General features: G+C 51.1%; 1 protein-coding gene across 8 annotated transcripts in view; it reads right to left on the bottom strand.

Annotated features, from left to right (window-relative positions):
- Positions 1 to 23678, bottom strand: part of C9H19orf47 (chromosome 9 C19orf47 homolog) — a 270934-nt gene that overhangs the window by 165834 nt on the left and 81422 nt on the right. For 4 of the 8 annotated variants that reach the window (XM_085625349.1, XM_085625351.1, XM_085625352.1 and 1 more), the window contains one exon: positions 2229 to 2417. The exons of 3 other annotated variants lie outside the window; for them this stretch is intronic. In XM_085625349.1, the coding sequence (XP_085481475.1) occupies positions 2229 to 2263 (35 nt within the window). In that variant the 5' untranslated portion in view covers positions 2264 to 2417. Of the gene's footprint in view, positions 1 to 2228; positions 2418 to 5735; positions 5796 to 23678 lie in introns of all 8 variants that reach the window. One more of the 8 variants, XM_085625350.1, reaches the window with a different exon arrangement.

Here is a 23678-nt window from a genome sequence, read left to right on the forward strand (position 1 = left end):
GGGACCCCTCTTACAAATCTATATGGTGGGGAGTGGGTCAGAAGAAGTCAGGTTGATACTCCTCAATTCCTTTTTTACACAGTGTGGAAAGTATCTCTGTATTAAGTAGATTGGGTCTCTTTGTTGGAATACTGATTTGAGTGGAGGATGACCCAATCTCGTTTCTTTCCCCTGCAGCTCCTTGTTGATGTGCCGGGCTAAGGTTAGTGTCAGACATGTGAAGCGGAGTGGCATGGAAAGCCGGAATGGATGATGAGTGTCATATTGGAGTTCCAGGAGTTGTGGTCACACAGAGGGACAGCAGAAACAGGGTATTGGCCCAAGTAGGGGGCAGGGGCATACTGAGGGCTTGCAGGAGAACTTTGCCACACATAAGTACTACAGTTAGCTCATAGAGGGGCTGCAGTGATGAGATGAGGCAGAGCACATACAAAAGGGCGGCAGGCCAGGCAGTTAAGCATGCTAGGCTAGGGCTAGGCAGTTACACACAGGAGCTTCGGGGTGGAGGGGCACAGAGGGCCGGCAGGGGCGAGATAAATACAACAGAGAGGCACAGATAGATTGACACACAGGGCTCAGAAGGGAAGGACCACACATAGAGACTGCATAGGTTTGAGGGGCACATAGATGGGATGCAGGGGAAGGGCTCACAGGGGCTGACTGGAAGGATAGTATATACAGACCACAGGGTGTCGTGAAACACAGAAGGGCTGTAAAGGGCTAGGAAGCAGATTGAAAGTGGGAGCACATAAAGGGGTTGCAGGCAGTGTGGCTACTACAGGGAGGGGCTTCAGAGATGTGGTGACACAGAGAGGTGAGGCAGGAAGCTAGAGTTGGGAAGAGGGCATGCAGACTGCAGTAAGACAGGCCAAACATTGGCGCTTCAGGGTGATTTGGTGCTAAAAGAGGGATTGTTGGGAAGCGATAAACAGGCAGATGGATAGCAGCAGTTACGCCAACACCCCCCTTCATACAGGCACACAAAGAACACCATGTATCAACACAACCAACGATCATATACTCCACACACCACCATACCTCACATACCACATCACAACAAAACTCCTGTAAATTCCCTAAAAAAACACAAAAGTTGAATGGGTGTACTCGCTGTTAAGGCTCACTAATATATTAACAGTGCCTTTGCCATAAAAATTAACAAGCCGTAAAAATTAATGAGGAAATGTGCTACTTTTACCTCGTGGGCCCAACCCCACCATACTAATTCACCCAGTCTTCTCACCATCAGAGTAATATCAGTTTAAATTAAAACATTGATTAACTACTTTATATATGCCAACACCTCCAACATCTCAAATGTCCTCACAGTCAGCCATATATGTTGACCAACCCACCATTAAAAGATAACTAACTAAGATCCAAGATTGTCCACCGTACAAGCACATTCTGATTTTCTCCCCAACATGCCTGAAGCAGTTAACAGTGCCACAGCGTGGTAAAGTCAAATAGTAGTCATCTGCTGCAAAGGCAAAAACACATTTTATCTGGATTCACAAGCTGTACTGGTCTGCTGGATGAAAAAGCGTGCAGGGCTGGCTCTGCCCACCCTGACTCAGAGTGCTTGGGAAGGATTTTAATCATGTACTGCGACTTTATCTGGCAGCAGTCGATACTGCTAATAAAGCCACTCACCGCGCTCCCTTGAGGGTAATTAATCTCCCTATCGCCCCTGTTTCCAGTCCTCTCACAGGCCCATGCCTGCTGAGGTATTTATGGGCCTGAGTGCAGCCTGGAAAGAAGAGGGGGCTTATATCAGGGCACAAAGATAGATGGTGGGCCAGCTCAACCAGGGGCTCTCCGAGCACTGCTACCCAGCTCCCAGTCTCAGGCCCTTGTCTGTGAAACGCTCCACAGATGCCTGATCTGAGCCCCTTCCCCACTCATAAACACCCCCATAAAAAAAAGTCACCACCATAAACATAACTATTTCAAAAAGCCCCCTGAGCTGCCAGGGATGTCCCCCCTAACCCCCGGCCGCTCAATCCCCGACTTAATTTTTCTGGAAAGTAACCACAGCCCCCTTGCCGCCATTTAAAACAGTGACATGATCGACAGTAAAAGTACTACACGTCCCATATGTCCAACACATTCCGGCGCGAAGGAGTTGGAAGACAGAGAGGAGGCAGCATAAAAGGTGAAGAAGGGGGAATGGGAAGTAGACATAAAACACAGTAAACGCGATCAAATAATACAAAGTAATTACCCACCTACAGCAGGTCGGGCAGGCAGGCCTGGATCTCATGGTGGCGGGAGTGGTGGGAGCAACCGGGCTTCTCCGCGCCACAAACCGACTTCGCCATCGCCCGGCTCCCCTCAGCAGCCTCCGGGCAGTCCTCCTTGCCTCCGGACAGTGTTCCTTGTCTCCAGGCTGCCTCTAAGTGCGCCGTACCAAGCACCTGGGATGAGGAGCAGAGGCGGCTCAATGAACTGCGCATTCAACGATGAACGCGCATGGCAAAGGGAATGAGGCCGCGATCACACGCTCCACTAACGCCTCTCTTGCGTCCGCGTACTGCGTCACTGACATGCGCAGACGTCCCAATACAAAAAAATGAACAAGAATATACGTTTAAAGAAATTTAGACAGCCGTACATGCTTGATTAAGAGCACCGTCGTGCGACACACCCACACATGTCAGGCGACACAGTACCATGTTGCGACACAGAGTTTGGAAAGCTCTGCACTAACATATAAGGTGCAAATACATTTATTTTGGCTTTTCCCTCTTAAAACTCCTATCAGTTCAATGAAAGTCAATAGGGGAATTAAATTCCATCAAATATTTTTTAGTAAGTCTCCCTCTTATCTGTACCCAAATGTGGGCGGGTGAGATATCAGATTGACAGGTGTATCAAACACAGAACATAACGGAGTCCTGTTTTATTTTTTCTTCTTGCCAAATGCATTTCTTAAATAGAGTCTTGAAGAGCTGTGGTAAATGCTGTGGAAATGTCTAAATACCCCTCTTCAAATATTTGGGAACTTATATATTTATTTATTTATTTAGAGTTTTATAGAGCGCGAACCAGACCCGTGAGGGTATCAGAGTGCTTTACAGGATTGGCAGGTGGTATACAAAAGACTTAGGAGGGGTGGATACAATTGGGATAAAAACAGGTCGATACATTATTCCAAGAAACAAGCAGCTTCAATCCCAGGATACATGTGGGATAAAAACAGGTAGATACATTATACAAAAAAAGAAGAAACAGTCTCAAAGTGCCGAGTAGGTATCATCCGGAAAGACCATGGATAATAGTGGGTGGAACAAAGTCACTGAGGTGGCATATGTAATGACAGCGTTAGGAGAGGAATTTGCCCATTAGGAAAGTTTTGGCCTCTTTTTTGAAGCATGCCAAAGAGGGAAGTCTTCTGATGGCGGGCGGGAGTGAGTTCCAGATTCTTGGAGCGGCCCCAGAGAAGGACCGATTGTACGTTTTTTTTCCCGCAAGCGAGCCTTGTAAGTGATGCAAGCCAGCTTAAGTTGGATTCTGGCCTCGAGAGGAAGCCATTTTAGAGCTTTAAGGTGGGGAGAGATGTGGTTGAATTTCTTTGAACCTGTTAGGAGTCTGGCGGCGGCGTTGAGGCAGGCTTTCAATGGCGCCAAAGAGCTCTTGGTTAGACCTGCTCGGGTAGAGCATCCATATTCTAGTCTGGAGATGACTAGTGCCTGGATTGCCATTTTTAGTTCAGGAGTGTCAAGGAAGGGTTTCAGGTTTCGTAGGTAGCTCAGGTGAAATCTGGCAGTTTTGGCCATCGAGTGGATATGGCCATGCATATTCACGCTGCAGTCTAGGGTTATTCCAAGGGATTAAGCAGAGTGGGGGAGGGAGGGGGGGTTTAACGCTGTGATCCATTCTTGAATGTCTGGATTGGTTTTGTTTGGGGAGATTAGAAGAAATGCAGTTTTTTTTTGCATTAAGTTTATGCTGGTTAGAGGTGAGCCAATGCACAGTCAGCTTCAAGGCCTCATTCAGGGAGAGAATGTCCTCAGGAGAAGAGATTTTAATGTAGATCTGTGTGTCGTCGGCATACATGTGGTAGGCGATATTGGTGGTGCGTAGCACCTCTGTGAGCGGTTCAAGGTAAAGATTGAAGAGAGTTGGGGGACAGGGTTGATCCTTGGGGAATTCCAACCGTGATCAGAGTGGGAGCGGATAAGTTACAGTTGATTAGGATTCTCTGTGAGCGATTCTGGAGGAAGGACCTAAACCATTCGAGAACGGTGCCATCCAATCCCATCCTGAGTTTGAGGTGTTCAAGGAGTGTTTTGTGGTTAACCGTATCGAAAGCCGAGGATTGGTCTAGGAGGATTAGGAGACAGGTTTTGCCTTGGTCAAGGGCTTGGAGGGCATCATTCACGATGTGGAGGAGGGTGGTTTCAGTGCTGTGTCCAGGTCTGAAACCGGATTGGAAGTCATCTAGTATTTGGAAGTTGGTGATGTGTTGGCTCAACTGCTGTTGCACACATTTCTCCAGAACTTTCGCTAGGAATGGGATGTTGGATATAGGTCTATAGTTGTCAGAGGATGCAGGATCCAGCATAGGTTTTTTAAAGATGGGGACGACTTGGCCGGCTTTAAGAGAGTCAGGTATCGTTCCCTGTAGGAGTGATGCGTTGATTATTGCTGTCCAAGAAGGATGACAGCTTGAGAGGCAGCGGCTAGGTAGTTAGAGGGGAGAGGATCGTTGTAATGATTGTTCGGGTTTAAGGAGGATGGAACTTTTCAGACAGAGTGTTCGTCGTAGACTGTGAAGTTTGACCAGTGCGCTAGGTTTTTGGGTGAAGTCTGGGAGGGCAGCGCGGGAAGAAGAGGTAGAGCCAGCATGGTTTGGTAGTGCATTGTGGATATAAGTTTGTTTCCTAGGGCAGAGATTTTTTCATAGAAGAAGGAGGAACATTCCTCGCATGATATAAGCGCTTTAGGGGTTTCTTTGGAGGTTTTTGCCAGTTTGTTAGATTGGTGTTTGACCAACTCGAATAGTTTGCAAGGTCTATTCTTGGCGTTCTCTAGTTCTGTTCTGAAGAATTCTTTTTTTAAGTTCAAGATTTTCCTATTGCAGGCATTTCTGGACTGGCGGAGAAGTTTTAGATGGGCTGCTGACAGGGTCTGTTTCCAGTTGCGTTCTGTCTGCCGAAGGGATCTCCTCTCAATGTTGAGGGATCTGTTGAACCAGGGGTTCATGTCTTTGATCTGGGAACTTGAATGTTCAAAAAATGTGCACAAATAATAACATGGTGAACAACGGGGGAAAATGTTTCATCAGTACACAAGGGAATGTTGAATTTTAATGTATGAAAAAAATATGTGTCCCCATTTCCAGTGGTAATTACTTTCAAAACAAACACCATTGCAATTTACTTTTCTTCATCTGGCCATTATCTGAGTTGACATCTTCATCCTATCAGCAGGATGAAACACCGGCACAGAAGGTGCAGAGATCCAATTTCTGCATTGAAACGCCTCCACGCAATTTCTCACTGACATGCAGTTTTCCTGATAAAACTAAATAGTATACAAACAATAATGTTTGGAAATAGAGTTTCTGCCAAGATGTGTCATTTGCTCATCACCATGTAAAGTTTTCTGATTTGTTTTGCTTCTGTTTAACTCTTTGCATCACACTTCTTGATTACAAAACAAATGTGCTTTTATAATTCCTGATATATTTTGTATTATTTGTAATATTCATTTTAAGGCTATTTACTTACGTGTTATGTGTTAGAGAAAAACTGACATCTTCAGACAGCTCACTTGACAAAAACCTTTAACTGTAGTAAGAGAAAGGAAAATAAACTCAATTTTCCAAGCAGTAATAAGTAAAAAAGACCAACTGACTATTGACCTCTTTCCTTTAACAGACAGCTAATGTGTGAAGGTAAAAACAAGATTTAATGGCATCTTTATTGCTCATTCACATTCTGAATGAACAGAATACCTGTTCCTTTCCAGCTTAAATTCACTCACTAGATGGGACTAGAAGGTACTAAAAATCGCTCAACCTGATTAAATTTCACTCACAATTGCGAGTAGACTTTTTGAGGCCTGTCTTCCATTAACCCCTTGGTTGCTAAGCCTTTACCCCTTGGAATGCTATGCCCTTTAGATGCTGGCTATTTGGGGTAGTTCGCGCTTAGGCCTCCATAACTTTTTTCCTCATAAGGTATCCATGCCAAATTTGCGTCCTGTTTTTCAATATCCTGGGGAATCCAAAGCTACCCAGGGTTTGATGATGTCCATGGAGGTGATTTAGGAAGTATCCAAAATATAACTAGACTTTGGGTTTTTGTTGTTGTTGGGTAAAATAGGAAAAACATTCTTTGCAGAAAAGGGTCTGTTTTTCCCCCTAAAATGGCATTGACAAAAGGTTTGCTGTGCTAAAGTCAACGTTTTCCCAGCTTTCAGAAACATGCAGAACTGAAACAAAAAGCCTATTTTTTACCACAGTTTTGGCATTTTTCAAACAGGTAGCCCAATTTTAGGTCTCGCATAGGCAGCACATGTGTTGTTTTTGAGACATGTGGTATTCAGTCTATGGGCTTTAAACACGCCCAGCGCTTTCTATTGGTTCTTTCTTCTGCCTTTACAAATGCCTTAGTTTTTATTGGTCAATAGCATACGTTTGTCATGCCTTTGGGCTGTTTTGTTCCATCCTAGAGACTGCCACTGCTACATGGATCCTTTCATTATGAGCCATATGTTTTGCTTCAGTGCACTACTTTGTCTTTCCGCTCTCTCCTGGCTCTAGCTCCTAGTTCACTTAATCTCCCATGCCGTTACCACCACAACACCTCCTGCACCCTGCAGCTTGTTTTTATTCTGAACAGCTGCTCTTTGCCCCCTCTCCTGGGCTGCAGCTGCCTCCTCCTCCCTCCTGCTTGTCGGGCTCTTTTTTGCCCTGCAGCCTGCGTGGTGCTGTTGATCGCCTTCCCCTTGTTTAGAAGTGAGCGCTACTTGGCTCAGTAGAGCCGCATTGGTACCTGTGAATCTGATATTTCGTTACACGGTAAAGCCAAGGGTTTCTGGGCATCTTCCAGGGCCCCAGAGCCTTGGAAAACCGCTGAAAATGGCTGAAAATGGCCAGTTTTTTACATTTGAATTTGAGACCATAACGGACAGGGCGTTCGGATATCTGCAATTTGTTTTCATTTGTGTGCATTTTTAGTCCTATTTTTTTCTTATTGCAAAAGGACTGGCCAAGTCCCTTACTGCTTCATGTTGCTAGCCACTGCGACCAGGGACGCGGATTGAGAAGACACGGCCCTCAAATTGTAGAAGGCATGACTCACACAAGTGGCACTCTCTCCACTACTTCATCCAAGTCTGTAATTGTAAATGCGAATGTTTGGCCATGCATAGTTGTGTGGACTAGTCAGTCATGCACACTTTAAAGCCTCCGGTGTGTGTGATGCATCAGCGCTGCACCGAAGAGCCTGGTGGGCAGATACCGAGGCCCCCACTCTTTACCGTCAGATCGTTGGATTACCTGCCCGCTAACAGTCAACCAATCCCGAAGCTGCTGTCTCTTGTAAAGAGCAACGTGAGAATTGGCTGGCGGAGTATGCCATGTGTTTACCAGTATAACATGAAATTGGAGAGGGAACCATTACTGGAAAAGTGATCCTGATTGCACATTTGAAACAACGTGCAGTGGTTTGATGGCATGCATCAAAAGACTTCTTATTCGTTTGACTTCTTTCACTTAGTGCAAATAGGGGAGAGCATTTGGTGAACGGCCTGAGCTGCTGACTTTGGAGCTGGGGAACCAGGTTCAAAAAGATAGCCTGGCATATTTAGCACAGCCTCGTTTTCCCTCATTGGAAACCCCTGCCGTGTGCCTTGGGGCAAGATGGTGAATGAGTAGTGTCCTTCCTCCTGAGCTTCGGTTTAATGGAAGGCTGAGGGGGCGAGAAAACCAAGCGGTGGATCACGGATCAGCGGAATGCAGAATTCGGCCAAGCTGGTTCCAGTGGGTCAGTGGCAAGACCTCCAGCTGGAGAGGGTTTGCACTGAGGCTTCTGTCGATTCTGGCAGTAGAGGCTGTGTGTTTCATCTGTGCTGGATAATGCACTCCGCAGATTAGAGGGGCACGGATTAGCGCTATAGTTTTCAGACGCGGATCCAGCATCCGAGACACACCAAAGAATGCCAGAATTTCCAGGACAAAACTAAGAGCAGCTGCTCCGATTCTTGTGCTGTAACCGGACCATGAGATGTTACTAGCCAGCTGAAGTGAGACAGAGTGAGTGTTGGTACTGGGGGGGAGTGGGGAGTGAAACTGGTGCCACCAAACGCGTTGAAGGAATCACGGCTGCTAATGGAAAGGATATCAGTGTCCCAGCCGTAGCGGAGGATCAGAATCAGCAAGGAGTCCCACACGGGCAATCACGAGCAGAGTGCGACCAACCTTTGAATCACAGATTTTTTTCCGTCTGCCCAGCTGGGTAACTCTGGACTTTCTGCAGCGGCAGGGCTCCTCACTGTGCATGAGCACAGTAAGGAGGGGGATGGGTTTGTTCCCCTCATGAGCTGCAATGACTCCGGCTCAGGAGGTGCTATAAGTGAGACGGTTGCACAAGTGATACAGGGGGCATCAGATGGGGAAAATAAACAGAGTGAGCAGCTGCGGATTGACTCACCAGAGTTTGATGCAAGTGGAGAGGCCTCTGTGAGACATTCAGATAGGAATGCTGATGGTGCTGAGGGGGCAATTAGGCCCAGAACACAGCAGGAACGAGACACGTTCTGAGCTTTACAGTCTGGGATCTGCTAGTTTGTATGATGGCACTTTAACCGCTGGGGGTTTCGGTGGCGCGGGGGACGATCAGAATCTTGATCTCTCCCGGGGGGACAGAGGGAATTCTTCTTCCTCACAGATGAATCAGACTCAACACACTTAGGTTTCAGGACAAGTGAGGATGAAATCAGTGAAATGACGGCAAGGCACACTGATCCGAGTTGCAGCTCTGTCCTTAGGGATGACCTCCTCCCTGAACTTTCTGGTGTGTCCCTGCATTCCTCCCTGGCTGGAGTGCCCCTATTGACGGGTCTCCACCTTCAGCATTTCATGCTCAGAGACTGGCCCCCATTCAACTGATCCCCTACCGGCATAGACTATGTCTCTGGTGGCTGGGACGCTTCCTGCTGCATCCCTGACCGTGGAGGACCTACCCACCTTGACTGGTGAGCACTAGAGGGGGTGCATTGGGTGGCACCTTAGATGCTGTGGAACCTTACCACCCAGGGCCTCGTGTTGTGGTGGGAGGTCCCCTCCGCCCTCTCCCTGGCAGCTCTGATAGGCCTATAAATCAATGTGAGATGCCTGTGGGGACTGTTGCAGACCCGCGTGGGCCCCTCACTCCTACCCTGCTGTCACGCCTGGCCGTTTGTGGAGCAGCTCCTATGTCTCACGTCCAGATTGGGCTCAACAAATCCAACAAGACAGCGCCCAGAGAGGCGGGCACAGAGACACCCTCCTCAGCTGCATTATCTGCACCTGCGAATGCGCTACAACACCTCGAAGAAACGCTCTACTCGGAGCAGTTTGAGAAAGTGTTGCATGTTATTTTGGAGACGAAGACCTCACTGGAGCCGAGGATCGATGCAGTGTCACTCGACGAGGGGCTCCTGAGCAAGTTATCCAAGAGGGTGGACAAATCTGAATCAGCAGTGGATCGGCTGTCCCCTGCGTGTGTGAACTGCAGTCCAAACTAGTGACAATGCAGGAGGAGGTGACAGCTCTGCACCGCAGAGTAGAAGATGCGGAGGGGTACTTATGGCGCAACAATGTTTGTTTCAGCGGATTTCCGGAGAGGGCGGAACTTTCCAGTACTGAACTTTTTCTGGAGGAGGAATGGCTAATGGACAAATGATCTCTCCTCCAGCTCGTCCGCACCAAGAGTCCATGGCACTGTGGGAATGCAACAATTACATCCTACCCGAACTACACTTTGGAGGTTCAACATCAGCTTGGCTCCTACATGAAGGGTGCTTTTATTACAAGTGAAACTTAAAGTCATTGATGGTGATTCTCCCATCTCCTCGCCACCCCGGAAGATGACTGGACCTCACTCCACATTAAAGGCCTAGCCTGCACGGCAGACACTGAACACAAATATGACATCTGGGTGACACCTAAACTGCGGCGCCGACAGCGCAGGATGTCATGCATCCACCCAGATCGAGAACAAGTTGAAGTGGAGCAGGCATGAGCAGTGGAGGTGGCAGCACATCGCCATCAGGCTAATTCCTTTGCTGTCCCGAGACAGGCCATCTGAGGACTTCTGCTTCGAGACCTATGCTTCTGAGTTTTTGCCGAGATCCGCTGATGATCTCTTTTGACTATCACCCACAAGGCATTGATCGCATTTTCTATCTAACCACCCACCCTGCAGGGATCTTTGGTGGCACTCCTCTACACTACACTGATCTTCTTGCTATGAGGGTGTCCAACTACTTCCATTGACCATGGGCCTGGACTCTGTGTTTTGCTCCTATGCCACGTCCTACCATTGTTCCCATGTCGTGTAGTTCCTATATAACCTATACAGGATCTGCGCGTTTGGATAACAAACTGTGGGACCGGTGGCAGACTGATTCCATGCACCCCCACTGGATACGTTAGCCTGTCTGTATCAGCTAGCTCACAGTGCCACTATAATCTCCTCTTACCAAGGAGAGAAAAGATTCTGGGGACCTAAGAACATGACACCCCTTACCCCTCAGGATCTTGTTAACAATATGCAACTTTTCGCTCAGTCACTTGTGCTCACTTAGTTTGTCTCAGAGAGATACACATAATAAACAGGTTGGGCATTTTCAATAAGAATTTATTGAACAGTTGTTATTCTAGTGTAGAATAGATGAGCTGCAACAACCATTAGACAGTAGCAGAGATATATGATTAGAAGTACGAAGAAAGTAAATGGATGGTATAGTTCTACCATCTTGCAGTAATCATGAAAATATACAAGTACATAAAACACATGATAAAAAGTGCGTACTCCTACGATGCCTCCCTAGCTAGATGAACCTAAAAGCACCTATCATCTGTGTAGGTGTTATGCCAAGAATCCCTCTAGGATCTAGTCAACCCCATTACCTTAGAATGAGAGAATATGGGACCCCGTCCTGATCTCGAGTTGGACACCCTGCGAGGAATGTTAGACCACTGCGAGCTGGAGCATCTGCATGCAGGAACCTCAGCGTTTCTGGTCAGTTTGTCAGCCGGGAAGTCTCAGTCTACTCTGCCCTTCTAAGCAAGATGTGATGTATATATACCCATAGGTCTCCTCAGGGGTCCTACCTTGCTGTGTTACTGTGTCGACCTAAAGGATGACGTCGGGCCTGACCTTTATACAGAGATATTATACAGGAGATGTTAGTCCTGCTGTGCTTCCAAGAAGCCTCATGCATAATGTATGAGATTCGTACTAGGGAAAAACCCGTGTTCTGAATGCAGTGTCTTATCTAGGTAAAAAGGTCAGTCTCTAAAAACCGTTATGTATATAATGTAGGGAAGAATACAGGTGAAAGGTTGCAATGTTACCTGCGCCTAAATAGGGTACCTATACGGAATATAACACCCATGTGGACTGTTGATTGCATTCTCTTATTTTTTCTTAATTCTTACTTTCTAATTTGGGACTCATGTGTACTTCTTTGTGCACCGCCCAGGGGGGTTTGTTGCCATATTGGCTGACTGTTGTTTATTTTTCCAAGTTATGCTGCGAGACTATTCATGATGATTTGAGGTACTCTGATCCCATATCGCTCACTCATCTGCATTGGGGACAGGAGGGCATGCATGGATGGGGCATAGCTGCATACGGCGGGGAGTACTTTCATCCTACATGTCTTGAATGTCTTTGCAACTTTTACAGCCATGCCTACATCACTACTTGACCATTCAGCACCACAGTATCACATACTTACCTGTAATGTGCGGGACGGGGCCACTCCGTCCAAGCTCTACCATATTTGTGCGTACGTGAAAAAGGCACCACACTAATATCACGATGCTACAAGAGACCCACCTTACAGCGTCAGAGCTACACAAAGTGTGCTCTAAATGGAGAGGGCAGACCTACTGCACCACACTGTCAGAATATGCCAGCGGTCCCCTTCGCTCTTGGTACACAACGGGTGGACACAGATGGGAATTATGTCATCTTAGAGGGACACCTGGAGGGGGCACCATCACTTTTGTGGCCCTGTATGCACCCAATTCCAAACAGGCAGAGTTCTTAGCCTCACTCCTGCACTCCTTCATGACCCACTCAACTCTGGGATCTAGGGAGGTGATTTCAACTGTGTGCCCTATTTGCAATTTGATCTCTCTACCCCACCACTGCATGTTGCAGCCAGCGTCCGCACCACACAACACCTTGACCAATGGCGCATCCGTATGCACTTGCATGGCACATGGGACATCAGCATGTCCGTGAGTATTCGTTTTATTCTGCGGTGCATGATTTGCATACCAGGATAGAGCTTATTTTACGTATGGCTCCCGGGTTGTCCGTTCGGAATGCCTGGCTAGATCCCTGTCAGACCACTGCCCCTTTGCTTATTCCACTGAATTGGGACACTCTCCAATCCCCCCTTCTGAGAGGATCTGTCTCTCTGTCTTACTAATTATTTTATGGAGAACCGGGGCTCTGCTTCGACTCGCGCCCCAGAATGGAATTAGCATTCTGGCCCCATTTCCGGTTGGATTTCGGTTAGCGATCTAGTGTTTCCAACACACGCGGCCATAAGACCGATGCTGGGACGGACGTGCAACGGATCAAGATCAGGATTTGCTTGTCTGTAACCGGCCATACTTAGTTGTGAGACATTTTATGACACTTACAATGATCCAGGACAATTGAATGCCCTTTTTTAATATTGGCACATCTTTTCGCTGCTCTCAGATTTTAATAGATTTTACTTACCACTGTACCTAATTGCTCTGTGACGCCTCATCTCCTTGCTTCGTTACCTCACGGAGCCTTGCTTTCTAGTCCGCCGCAGCTTGTGCTGGTTGTGTGGAGAAAGCATTTTTGGCCCCATTTCCGGTTGGATTTCGGTTAGCATTCTAGTGTTTCCAGCACATGCGGCCATAAGACTGACGCTGGGATGGACACGCAGCGGGCGTGCCGATGAGGTGCATAAGGCAAGCCCGTCTGCATCCGTCCGCACACTAGCACACCACAGCAACTTCTATGTACTAAATGTTACCCCCATATATTAGAGGGCCCGGTGGCTTGTTATAATTGTCATTTTCAAAGTAATAACGATTCAGGGAACTGTATGGGGAAGGACCCAGCCCCACCATATTTGAGTATAATCTAAAATGTTTTCTCTGCAACGTAAGAACATTAGCTAAGCTTGCGACTGAAATATGAGACGTAATCACTTCTCGGTCTCCGGACATTTAAAAAAAATATATATTTTATTGCATTTATATAGTACCATTTGGGCTATCGCCCGACATAATTCAATTGAAAACAATATAGGAGCATATTACAAGACATGGAGACACCCATGATGACCATTCTAATATGAAACCAACAAAAGGAAACAGAGAACTTTACGCAGACCCTCCCACCACACCCACCTTGGCAAACAGGATACGATACATACAAATACCCAAGGAGAAGCAACAATGCCTCATACATTATGGCCCACAGACAGTCCATGGAAATATTTGCGGGGATTGTGAAGGAAGAGGAGGAAGGTCTATACCCCGGTACTCCGCTCATCTAGTCCATATCTTTATATGCTTTTAGGGGCAGCCTTGAAATACCGCTATCTCGGCGCCCATACATTTGTCCAGTTCTTGTCGCCACTTTCCCATCGTTGGTGGTGAGGTACCCTTCCATAACTGCGCAATATCACGTTAAGCGATCGTGAGGGCAAGGAAAAGTAAGTGCTGCTTATAGCGATTCCCCCTATGTCCTCTGTGCTATGAAGCAGGAATGGACGTGGGTCAAATGGGAGGTCCCAGGACAGTACCTCAGTAAGTCAGGCCGAAACTTTGTGCCAGAAGGGCTGTAAGGCAGTGCAACCCCATACAGTATGGAGAAATGACCCCTCCTCCCTGTTGCAGCGTAGACATTGAGGACATGCAATGACTCCCATCTTCCAGAGGCGGAGACGGGCATAATAAGCACAGTGGACATATTTGAACTTAGTAAGTCGGTATCTAAAGGCTACTGCAGCACCCCGGGGACTAGCTATCGCCTCCGCCCAGTCGACGTCCGTCAGGTCCGGGAGGTCGTCCTGCCACGCCCTCCTTGTTTTGTGAAGAGTTGTAATGGAATGTGTGGTCAGTGTTAGGTAGATTTGACAGATTTTGTGTGCGCCTAGATCACCCATAAGGAGAGGACCCTCCAGCGGATGAAATTCAGGTAGGTCATGTAGATTTGTAAGTGAGGGGTGAGAGCATGGCAGAGCTGGAGGTATCTATGAAACTGAGTTTTATGTAAGTGGAAGTCAACTTGCAGTTGCTGAAAGGATTTTAGAGTGGTGCCCTGCATAACGCTCCTAATGTGAAAATGCCAATCTGATCCCACTGGCGGAACCCCTTCAACGTGGCCACTTGGCACAGATAGTTCTCATGCCACAGGGGTGTCGTTTGTGTCAACCTCATGTGCCAGCCCATTCGGCGGACGGTATACTGCCATAGACGGATCGTCGTACGAGTAGCATGCGGTTGAAAGTCCAGATTCTGTGCGCTGTATAGCAACCATAGGAGTGAGTTATACCACCAATCATTGATGACTAACAGGTGGGCAGCAACATAATAGGAGTAGACATCGGCGACAGAGATGCCTCCGCAATAGGTGGATTGAGCACAGGTCTGCAACGCTACCCTAATCGCCCCTCCCCCATAAGAACTTATTATGTATAGTATTAATATGGGCGAACCATGCTCGTGGTATATAATATGGAAAGTTTTGGAGTCTGTAGAGCACTCTAGGGAGCGAGCCCATCTTGAAGATGGCCGAGCGGCTATATAGCGATAGGGGCAAGGAGGACCAGACGGTGGCCTCGTCACGCAGACTGGCCAGGAGTGGGTTTATGTTGTGCACCCAGGAGATTTACGGACAAGGAGACACGAACACTCTGAAATATTGGGACCCTTCCGCAGCGTGTTTGAGCTGAGACGCCCACGTAGCTCTCCCCTGCTGGCCACACACCAGGAACACTACTGATTTAGCGGGATTAGTGTGGAGTCTGTTCGTTTGTCCAAAGACCCGAAGGATCTGCAAGATAGGCAGACCCGAGATCCATGGGTCTGTCATGAAGAACAAGACGTCGTCAGCATATAATGCAATATGATCTGGTTGTGAGTGCGTCCAATAAAAGCCTCTAAGAACCGGGTCTCCACCGACCCATGCCGCCAAGGTCTCCACCCCAAGGCAAAAAGAAGGGGGACAGGGGACAACCGTGCCATGTGCCGCAGCAGATGGGAAAGCGGGGTGATCGATGACCCGCAATACGAACTGAGGCCACTGGTTTTGTATAAAGTAGGGGCACGCAAGCCAAGAAGCGTGGACCACAATTAATAGCCTCCAATAGCTGGTTTAAATACTCCCAACTAAGGGAGTCAAAGGCTTTGTCCATATCAGCTAGGAGCAGGGCCGCGAGGACCCGGCCGATGTTATGGCGTGTAGCCCGGAATGGCATAAAGCCGGATTGGTCCGCGTGACCTAAATCTTGAATGCAGACCCGCAGGCGGTCTGCCAAAACTTTCCATAAGAGCTTTGGATTTGAGTTTGATTGGGGAGATTGGGCGATAGGAGGACGGGTCTTCCTGAGGTGGCCTGGCTTTAAAAAGAGTACAATTTCAGCCTGGCACCAATCCGGAGGCAAAAGTGGGGGCCCAGAGTGGCGATATTGGAGCAGAGAAACTCCTTAGGAAACACATTGGGACCCGGGGCCCGCCCCGGTCTCATCGCGGACAATGCGGCCGTCAACTCGTCAATGGTAATGGGGTCGTCTAACTGATCTCGCATCTAATCTGATAACCTCCTTGGGGAAATATCTCGGAGGAACTCAGCTATCTGATCCTCTGAAAGCTGTTCGGTCTGAGCATATAATGTGGTAAAATTATGTGCAAACCCCTTCACCATCTCTCCGGGGGAGGTAAGTAAAGCGCCACCTCTACCCCGAATATTTGGAACTGTGGCCAGGGCCCGCCCAGCCTGACAGAGTCTGTGCAACATCCTGATGGATTTGTCCCCCATTGTTATATACGGTATTGAGACACCAGCCAAATTTCTTTCTCTTCCTCCACTAAATGTTGGTGTAGCTCCTGTTGCGCTAGGAATACGTTTCTCTGAAGGGTCGGAGTTGGATGCTGAGCATATTGAGTTTCTAAGGATATACACTGAGTCTCCAACTCTGTCCGTTGTGTTCAGTATTTCCGTTTGTCATGTGCCCTATAGCTGATGTCTACCCCTCTAATAGTGGGTTTCAGGGCCTCCCACAGCGTTCCCTTGGATGGTACTGAGTCAGTATTTAGGGAGAAAAATTCCTGAATCGCTGTGTGTAAACACTCCTGATAGTCAGGGTCCATCAGATGCCAGGGAGACATTCGCCACCGAAAGGGAGGCTTTTGGTGTTGTAGGAGGAGTGTCACTGAGACCAGAGAGTGATCGGACAACCCTTTTGGAAGATGAGAGACTCGGGCGAATCTATGTATATAGCTTTGTGGTGTGAACAAGTAATCTAGGTGAGACATGGAACCATGAACAGCGAACACATATGTGTAGCTTGTCTCAGCCGGATGATATGCCCGCCATATATCTGCCCAACCCAGCGCCTTGGCGAGCGACGATAGTTTCATGGCTACGGAAGGGGGGTCTACCCCCGATCCCCGTCTCTGATCAAGTGGCGACAAGGTATCATTCTAGTCGCCCCCCAAGTGGGACAGGCCCTCGGGAAGTTCGCCCCACAGTCAGGTGACCTTCCCTACAAACGTGGCCCCAGGAGGCAGGGGTGCATACACACTGCCGAGGTTAAGTGGTTCCCCGTACGTTCCCCCATAAAAAACAAATCTGCCGCCGGGGTCAGTCCAGTGTTTGGTATGAATACAGGGAACGCAGCGGTGAATAAGAATTGCTGTTCCACGGGAGCCCCTGGTGAAGCCCGCATTAAATACCTGTTGGTACTCAAATTTTGCGAGAAAGGGGGCTTTATTGCCCAGAAGATGCGTCTCTTGTAGGAGGAGGATGTCAGCCCTGTCTTAGGACTGCCCCCTGTTTAACCTAATTAAGCAACCCTCTAACGTTCCATGTCACCACCGTCAGGTCTCCCAAGTGTGCTACCGCTGCCTGAGTTGCCATATATGTAAGTGGGATCTGTGAGTGACTGCATGCCAAGTGGAAATAGGGAAGTGTGCCTGTGCATGTAAACAACAACAAGACAACTTACCTCTAAAACCCAAAGTACCCCCCTCTCCAACCCCTCCACCCCCGATACTGCCAAGAAATAGGAGCATCTGTCGCGGAGAGGAGTACCCCAGGACCCCAAAGGGGGATCCCAGAGCCCCCCCAATGGATCCCACCACTCCCATTAAACATAAACCGTGGGGGACGTGGAGGTCCACAGCCGTGCATAGGGTCCACCGTCGTCGGGTGCAGAATAGACGGAGTAACTCAAAACTATGGACGTGCAGAATAATATCCTCAAGACATCAGGAAGTTGAGGGTCAATCAGTGCCCTTGCTCAGGGCTGGAGGAGCGTCGGTCAGATCCGGAGCGATGTCGGCGTTTCAACTTGGTCCTGCATGATCTATTCCGCTGCGAGCCTCTAGAAGTGTCAGACTCCATTGGTGGCGGGGAATGCGGTTTCAGATGGGCCCTCTCATCCGAAAATGCAAAGACTGCTGCAGGAGAGTCAAAGAAGTAAGTTTTAGAGTTATATATGACACGGAGCCTGGCGGGGTATAACAACATGTATGAAATGTTAAGATCACGCAGTCTCCGTTTTGCCGCTGCGAAAGACTGTCTTTGTTGCTGCACTAAACGCGTATAGTCCGGGAAGATCATAATTGGCCTGGAATCAAAGACGAGTTTATCCTTATTCAGTCGGGCATACTGTAGCCCTGCATCTCTATCAGCATAATTGAGCAGCTTGGCAATGACAGGGCGTGGAGTCTCTCCAGGAGGTGGCTTTCTTATAAGTGCTCTGTGGGCCCTCTCCACCACGAAGCAGGCTGAGATTATGTCTGCTGGTAGCAAGTCTTTGAGCCAAGTGGTAAGGAAGCGGTTCATGGAGTTGCCCTCACAGTCCTCTGGAAAACTGACAAAACGGAGGTTGGTGCTCCGTGCGCGGCCTTCTGCGTCCTTAGCTTGGGAGGCAAGTTCCTGCGATATCACTGTCAATTTATTGACTTGGAGCTGGAGGGTCGTTACATTATCTTTGACGGAGGACACCCGCATCTCGGCCTCGGTAATACGGTCCACAACCTTTCGCAAATCCTGTCTAAGAAACGAGACTTCCATCCCGACTGCACCTATTTTGGCATCCAGCATGTCACTTGCTTCTGTGATGGCCACTAAGAGAGCCACTTTGTCTGGTATGGGGCCAGGCGGAGGGCCCCCGTCCGTGTTCGTCACACATTGATCCAGGGTGCTTTGCTTTGGCCCTGTGGCTCCTGGTATGTCTTTCCCCATTGCAGGACCACCAATTAGTTACTCCAGCTATGCCCAAAGGGGGTGCAGATCCAGTAAGGCACTTCCGGTCACCAAGGATGCCAAGCAGCCACTCCGGAGTGCGCCTCGGCCGGCCCTCACGGAATCTGTCCACTGCCTGACCACAAGCCGCACCAGATCTAATCTAGCCGCCTCCGCAGCCAACATTGAACAGCCAAGTAGGCCCCTCTAGTGGGACCTAGCTCGCTGGACTACCAGCACACGGCACACCCCCACTCCCCACCACTCCCACAGACTGCACAGTCAGGAGCTTGGCCGAGATCAGTGTCTCCTCAGTCCTCTTAGGCCCAGATGAGGACTACACCTGAACACACCGCCTCTTAATTACTCCTCGTGTGGCTGAGGCTCGTTACTTAATGATGTGGTGAGGCCTTGTTGATTCAGGGCCTCTTAGTTGCTGCAGGGAGGAGGCAACCTGGCAACCCCTAGATTGAATCCCCCTGGCCCCTCTTAATTGCCCCTTGTGTGGCTGGGGCCCATTACATGATAGTACAGTGCGGCCGCGTTGATACAGGGCCTTAGTTGCTGCAGGTAGGAGGCAATATGGCGACTCACAGGTGCAGGGCTCCAAATATCCGTCTCCAGTTCGAGCACGCAGGCGTCCCTCCCCGAGGGAGTCCCGCTGTAGGCAGCGCCGACCGGGCCCCACAGAGATGGCACACGGCCCCCCCTCACACACCCCACAGTCCCAAGCAGCACGTCCCCGCGCTGGCCTAAGCCCGGACCTAAGTGAGCCCTGCGACGAAGGGAGGGAACCCGCTAGGCCACCGAGACTCCCGCCTCCCGGCCCGCGGCCGGAGCCGAGACCGCCACCCCAATGAGGCTCAGAGAGGCAAAGCAGAAGCAGCGCAACCGCCCCCGCCAAGCCCCCTCGGCACCATCCGTCTTCTCACCTCGGGGACGAATCACCTCCACCACCCCGGACTCATCCGCGTTGTAGAGAGCCACTCGGGCTCTCCACTACTTTGTATCCACTCTGCACACGCATCCACTCACCCCTGGGGCGGGCTCGCCCGAGGGGATAAATAAAGGTGGGCGAGACCGCACGTGGTCTCTAGAGTGTAGCCCAGCAAAGCACCACTCGTGTACTGTCCTTTACCTGCGCTGCAGTAACTGAGGCCCTGGGCTGCACCGCTACACTGGCGACGAGGGTCGTACCTGTGCGTGCGACGATACTGCCGCGGCCTGTGGAGCGAGCGGAGCCCTCCAGCGCTGATCGCGCCCCCCTCCTCCTCTGTCTCGCTGCCTGCGGGGCCCGCGTCTGTCTGTGGCATATCGTCGGCGGAGCCCACCCGCTTGCTGCTTCCCGCTCGCCTGGAGCCGTTGGACTGTTCATCGGTGTGGCCGGGTGAGTGGCAGGCTTCGCGCGCTTCCCGGCGGCCTGTTTTCAGCGGGGGGGGGGCCTTGGCGAGCTGCCCTTCACACTGCCTGCCTGCATTTTGCACGTCTGCCTCTCACCGCCGTGTGCTGTCTCCCGGGGGGAGAAGGGAGATCGTGAGCGCGAGGAGAAGACACCAGGGCTTTTGCACACTCCCATTGGCTGCTGCATCTATAGGACTGGGAGGCCGACAAACTAACAAGCATTGGCAGTGGCAACACCAAGCCAGGAAATCCCTCATTGTGTTTCACTGCTTCTGAGGGCTGACAGTGTGGAATCCTCGCACCCCGGCAGGATCTGCGCTCCGGCACCAGCGTTCCCCAGGCTACCCCACACCCCACCATGTCCGCACCGCCGGCTACCGGCGCTGGCACATCGCAGGGAAGCGGACCCGCTGCGGTGGCGGTCAACCATCCGCCGCCGCCTTCGGTGGTCTCCCACATGGCTGTTGCACCGTTACCCCCCTTCAGCGAAGCATCGGACCCTGCTACCGCCGCCCCGCGCTGGAAAGCATGGGTAGGTCGTTTGAACCACTACTTCCGAGGGACCCGTGAGACGGATGGAGCAGTGAAAAGATTGCTACTCATTTACTACGGAGGGGCGGAGATATACGAGCTATTTGACACGCTTCCGAACACCGGGGAGGATGATGACTACGACGCCGCAGTCGCGGCGCTGAACAAACACTTCGACCCCCAACTGAACCCGGACTTCGAAAAATTCAAGTTCAGGAGGGCGTGCCAAACGGACGCGGAGTCGGTGGACATGTTCTACGCGCGGCTGCGCCGGCTGGCCAGCACGTGCCCGTTCACCGATCAAAGGGCGGAGATAAGGGATCAAATCATTCTAGGTTGTCGCTCCAAGTTACTCCGGAAGCTGATCCTCAGGCAACCAGGAATCTCGCTAGATGACATCCTCATTCTGGCCCGGTCTCACGAACTCTCCGATGCCCGGGCGGAAGAAATGGAGGCCGCCCTCCACACGCCCGAGGCGGCAGGACCAGGGCTCAAGAGCGTGCCTATCAAGGAGGAAAGGGTTGAAGCGATACTACGGCGGCCTCCTGCGCCCCGCGCGACGCTCAAACCCGCGACGTCAGGGCTGTGTGGCTACTGCGGGGAGGATCACCCGGCGACGGCGGTCTGCGGAGCTAAAGGCAAGACGTGCTCTCGCTGTGGGAGGATGAACCACTACGCCCGGGTATGCCGAGGTGGACGCTTCCGGCAGCAGTCTGCGAGGCCGAAGTCGGGACAACAACGGGTGCGCCAGATCGAACACGAGGATCCTCCGCCAACCGACCGATCCTACCGCCAGGCACCCGACCCAGTGTATGAGGACGAAGACGACGAGGTATTTGTAGTATCGTTCGTCAGCAGGATCAGCTCCCGGCGGCGGCCGCCGCCCATGTGCTCAGTCTCCGTGGGCCGTGCAGAGATCCAGGCCCTCATCGACACAGGTGCGTCCGTAAACGTCATGGACTCGGACCAGTATGACCGACTGTCTCCAAAGCCCCCGCTGGCGTCGTCGAAAGCAAGAATATACACATATGGGGGGACGGATCCACTTCCGCTCCGTGGCGTTATCACCACCACTGTCACCAGCGGAGGATACTCCACGCAGACGCAGTTCTACGTCACGGAGGGCAAGAAAGGGACGCTGCTCAGCTGCCACACCGCCGAGGACCTGGGTCTGGTCTTCTTTGCGAACCAAGTACACGACTCCCACGCAGAGGACATCCTTCGGGAGTTCCCGGCTCTCTTCACCGGCCTGGGCAAACTAAAAGGGAAAAGGTTCAAGCTGCATATTGACTCCAACATGAGGCCGGTAGCGCTGAGACACCGGAGGGTACCGTTCAGCCTGCGCCCGCAGGTGGAAGAGGAGCTGCGGAAACTCGAGGAACTGGACGTCATCGAGAAGGTGTCTGGCCCCACCCCCTGGGTGTCCCCGCTGGTCGTGGCGCCCAAGCCCAAGCAGCCCGGAGCCATTCGGCTGTGTGTCGACGTGCGGTTGCCCAACACCGCGTTGAAGAGGGAAAGGCACATCACCCCCACAATGGACGACATAGTGGCTGATCTCAACGGGGCTAAGTGGTTCTCGAAGCTGGATCTCAATGCAGGATACCACCAGCTGGAACTGGACCCTGGCAGCCGGTACATAACGACCTTTTCCACTCACGTTGGTCTCCGCAGGTACAAGCGGCTAAGTTTTGGCGTCTCCTCGGCGGCAGAAGTGTTCCAGAACGCCATTCGAGAGTCACTGTCGGGACTGCAAGGGGTGATCAACCTCAGTGACGACATCCTAGTCTACTCCACCACCCTGGAGGAGCACCATGCGCACCTGAGGGCCACGCTTCGACGGCTGGAAGAGTGTGGGTTGACACTGCACAAAGCGAAATGCTCGTTCTACAAAGACCGGGTGGACTTCTTCGGGTACACCTTCACGCGTGACGGACTGCTCGTAGATCCGAAGAAAGCGGAAACCATCCGAGCGGCGCCCACACCGCGAAGCCCGACAGAAGTTCGAAGCATTCTTGGAATGGCGACGTACTGCGGACGGTTCATTCCACGACTGGCTGCGCTGGCAGAACCGCTTCGCGCCCTCACGCGCCAAGACCGCCCGTGGGAGTGGACCCCGGAAGCTCACAAAGCGTTCCAGGAAATCAAGGAAGGGCTCCTTGATAAGACCATCATGGCATACTTCCACCCGCGACGGAAAACGGAACTGGTAGTGGACGCCAGCCCGGTGGGCCTGGGGGCCGTCCTCCTGCAGGAGCACAGCTCAGAAGTGTGGAAGCCGGTGGCATATGCCAGCAAGGCGCTGACGGACATGGAGACGAGGTATGCCCAGATCGAGCGAGAGGCACTGGTAATCAAATGGGCGTGCCAGCATTTCCATCTGTATCTCTGCGGACAGGACTTCACCGTGGTCACCGATCACAAGCCTCTCATCACCCTGTTCACGGGAACTACGAGGCTCGCCCCGCCCCGAATCGAAAGGTGGGCCGTCCAGCTGCAAGGGTACCGGTTCAAGGTGGTGTACCGGTCAGGGGCCCACAACCCCGCGGACTACCTGTCCAGACATCCGAAGCCGAGTCTTGAGGCCGGAGTGCAGGAAGACACCGGCAGCACGGAGGCGTTTGTGAAGATGGTGTCTCAAGGCGCCTGTCCGAAAGCCATGACCCTGGAGGAAATCGGCCTTGCCACACGGGAGGACCCCACTCTGACCAGAGTCCGCAAGGCGCTGGATCGCGAAGGTTGGGCTCACTTCCTTGATGGGATTCGGGCCCTGCGGCCGGAGGTCAGTCATGCTCGTCAGCAGCTGTGGCACATCCGGAGTGAGCTCAGTGTGGAGGACAAATATGTCCTCCTGAGGGGGTGGCTCATAGTGGTGCCTGAGAGCCTCCAGCAGAAAGTCTTAGCCCTTGCACACGTAGGCCACCAGGGCACGGCCAAGACCAAAGCACGGCTCCGAGACAAGGTATGGTTCCCAGCGATGGACACCAAAGTCGATGAAATGGTCAGACAGTGCAATGCCTGCACCATCACCGGAGGGGATCCAGCGCCCGCCCCGGT

The sequence above is a fragment of the Triturus cristatus genome, chromosome 9 (assembly GCF_964204655.1).
Source record: "Triturus cristatus chromosome 9, aTriCri1.1, whole genome shotgun sequence".
Lineage (NCBI taxonomy): Eukaryota > Metazoa > Chordata > Amphibia > Caudata > Salamandridae > Triturus > Triturus cristatus.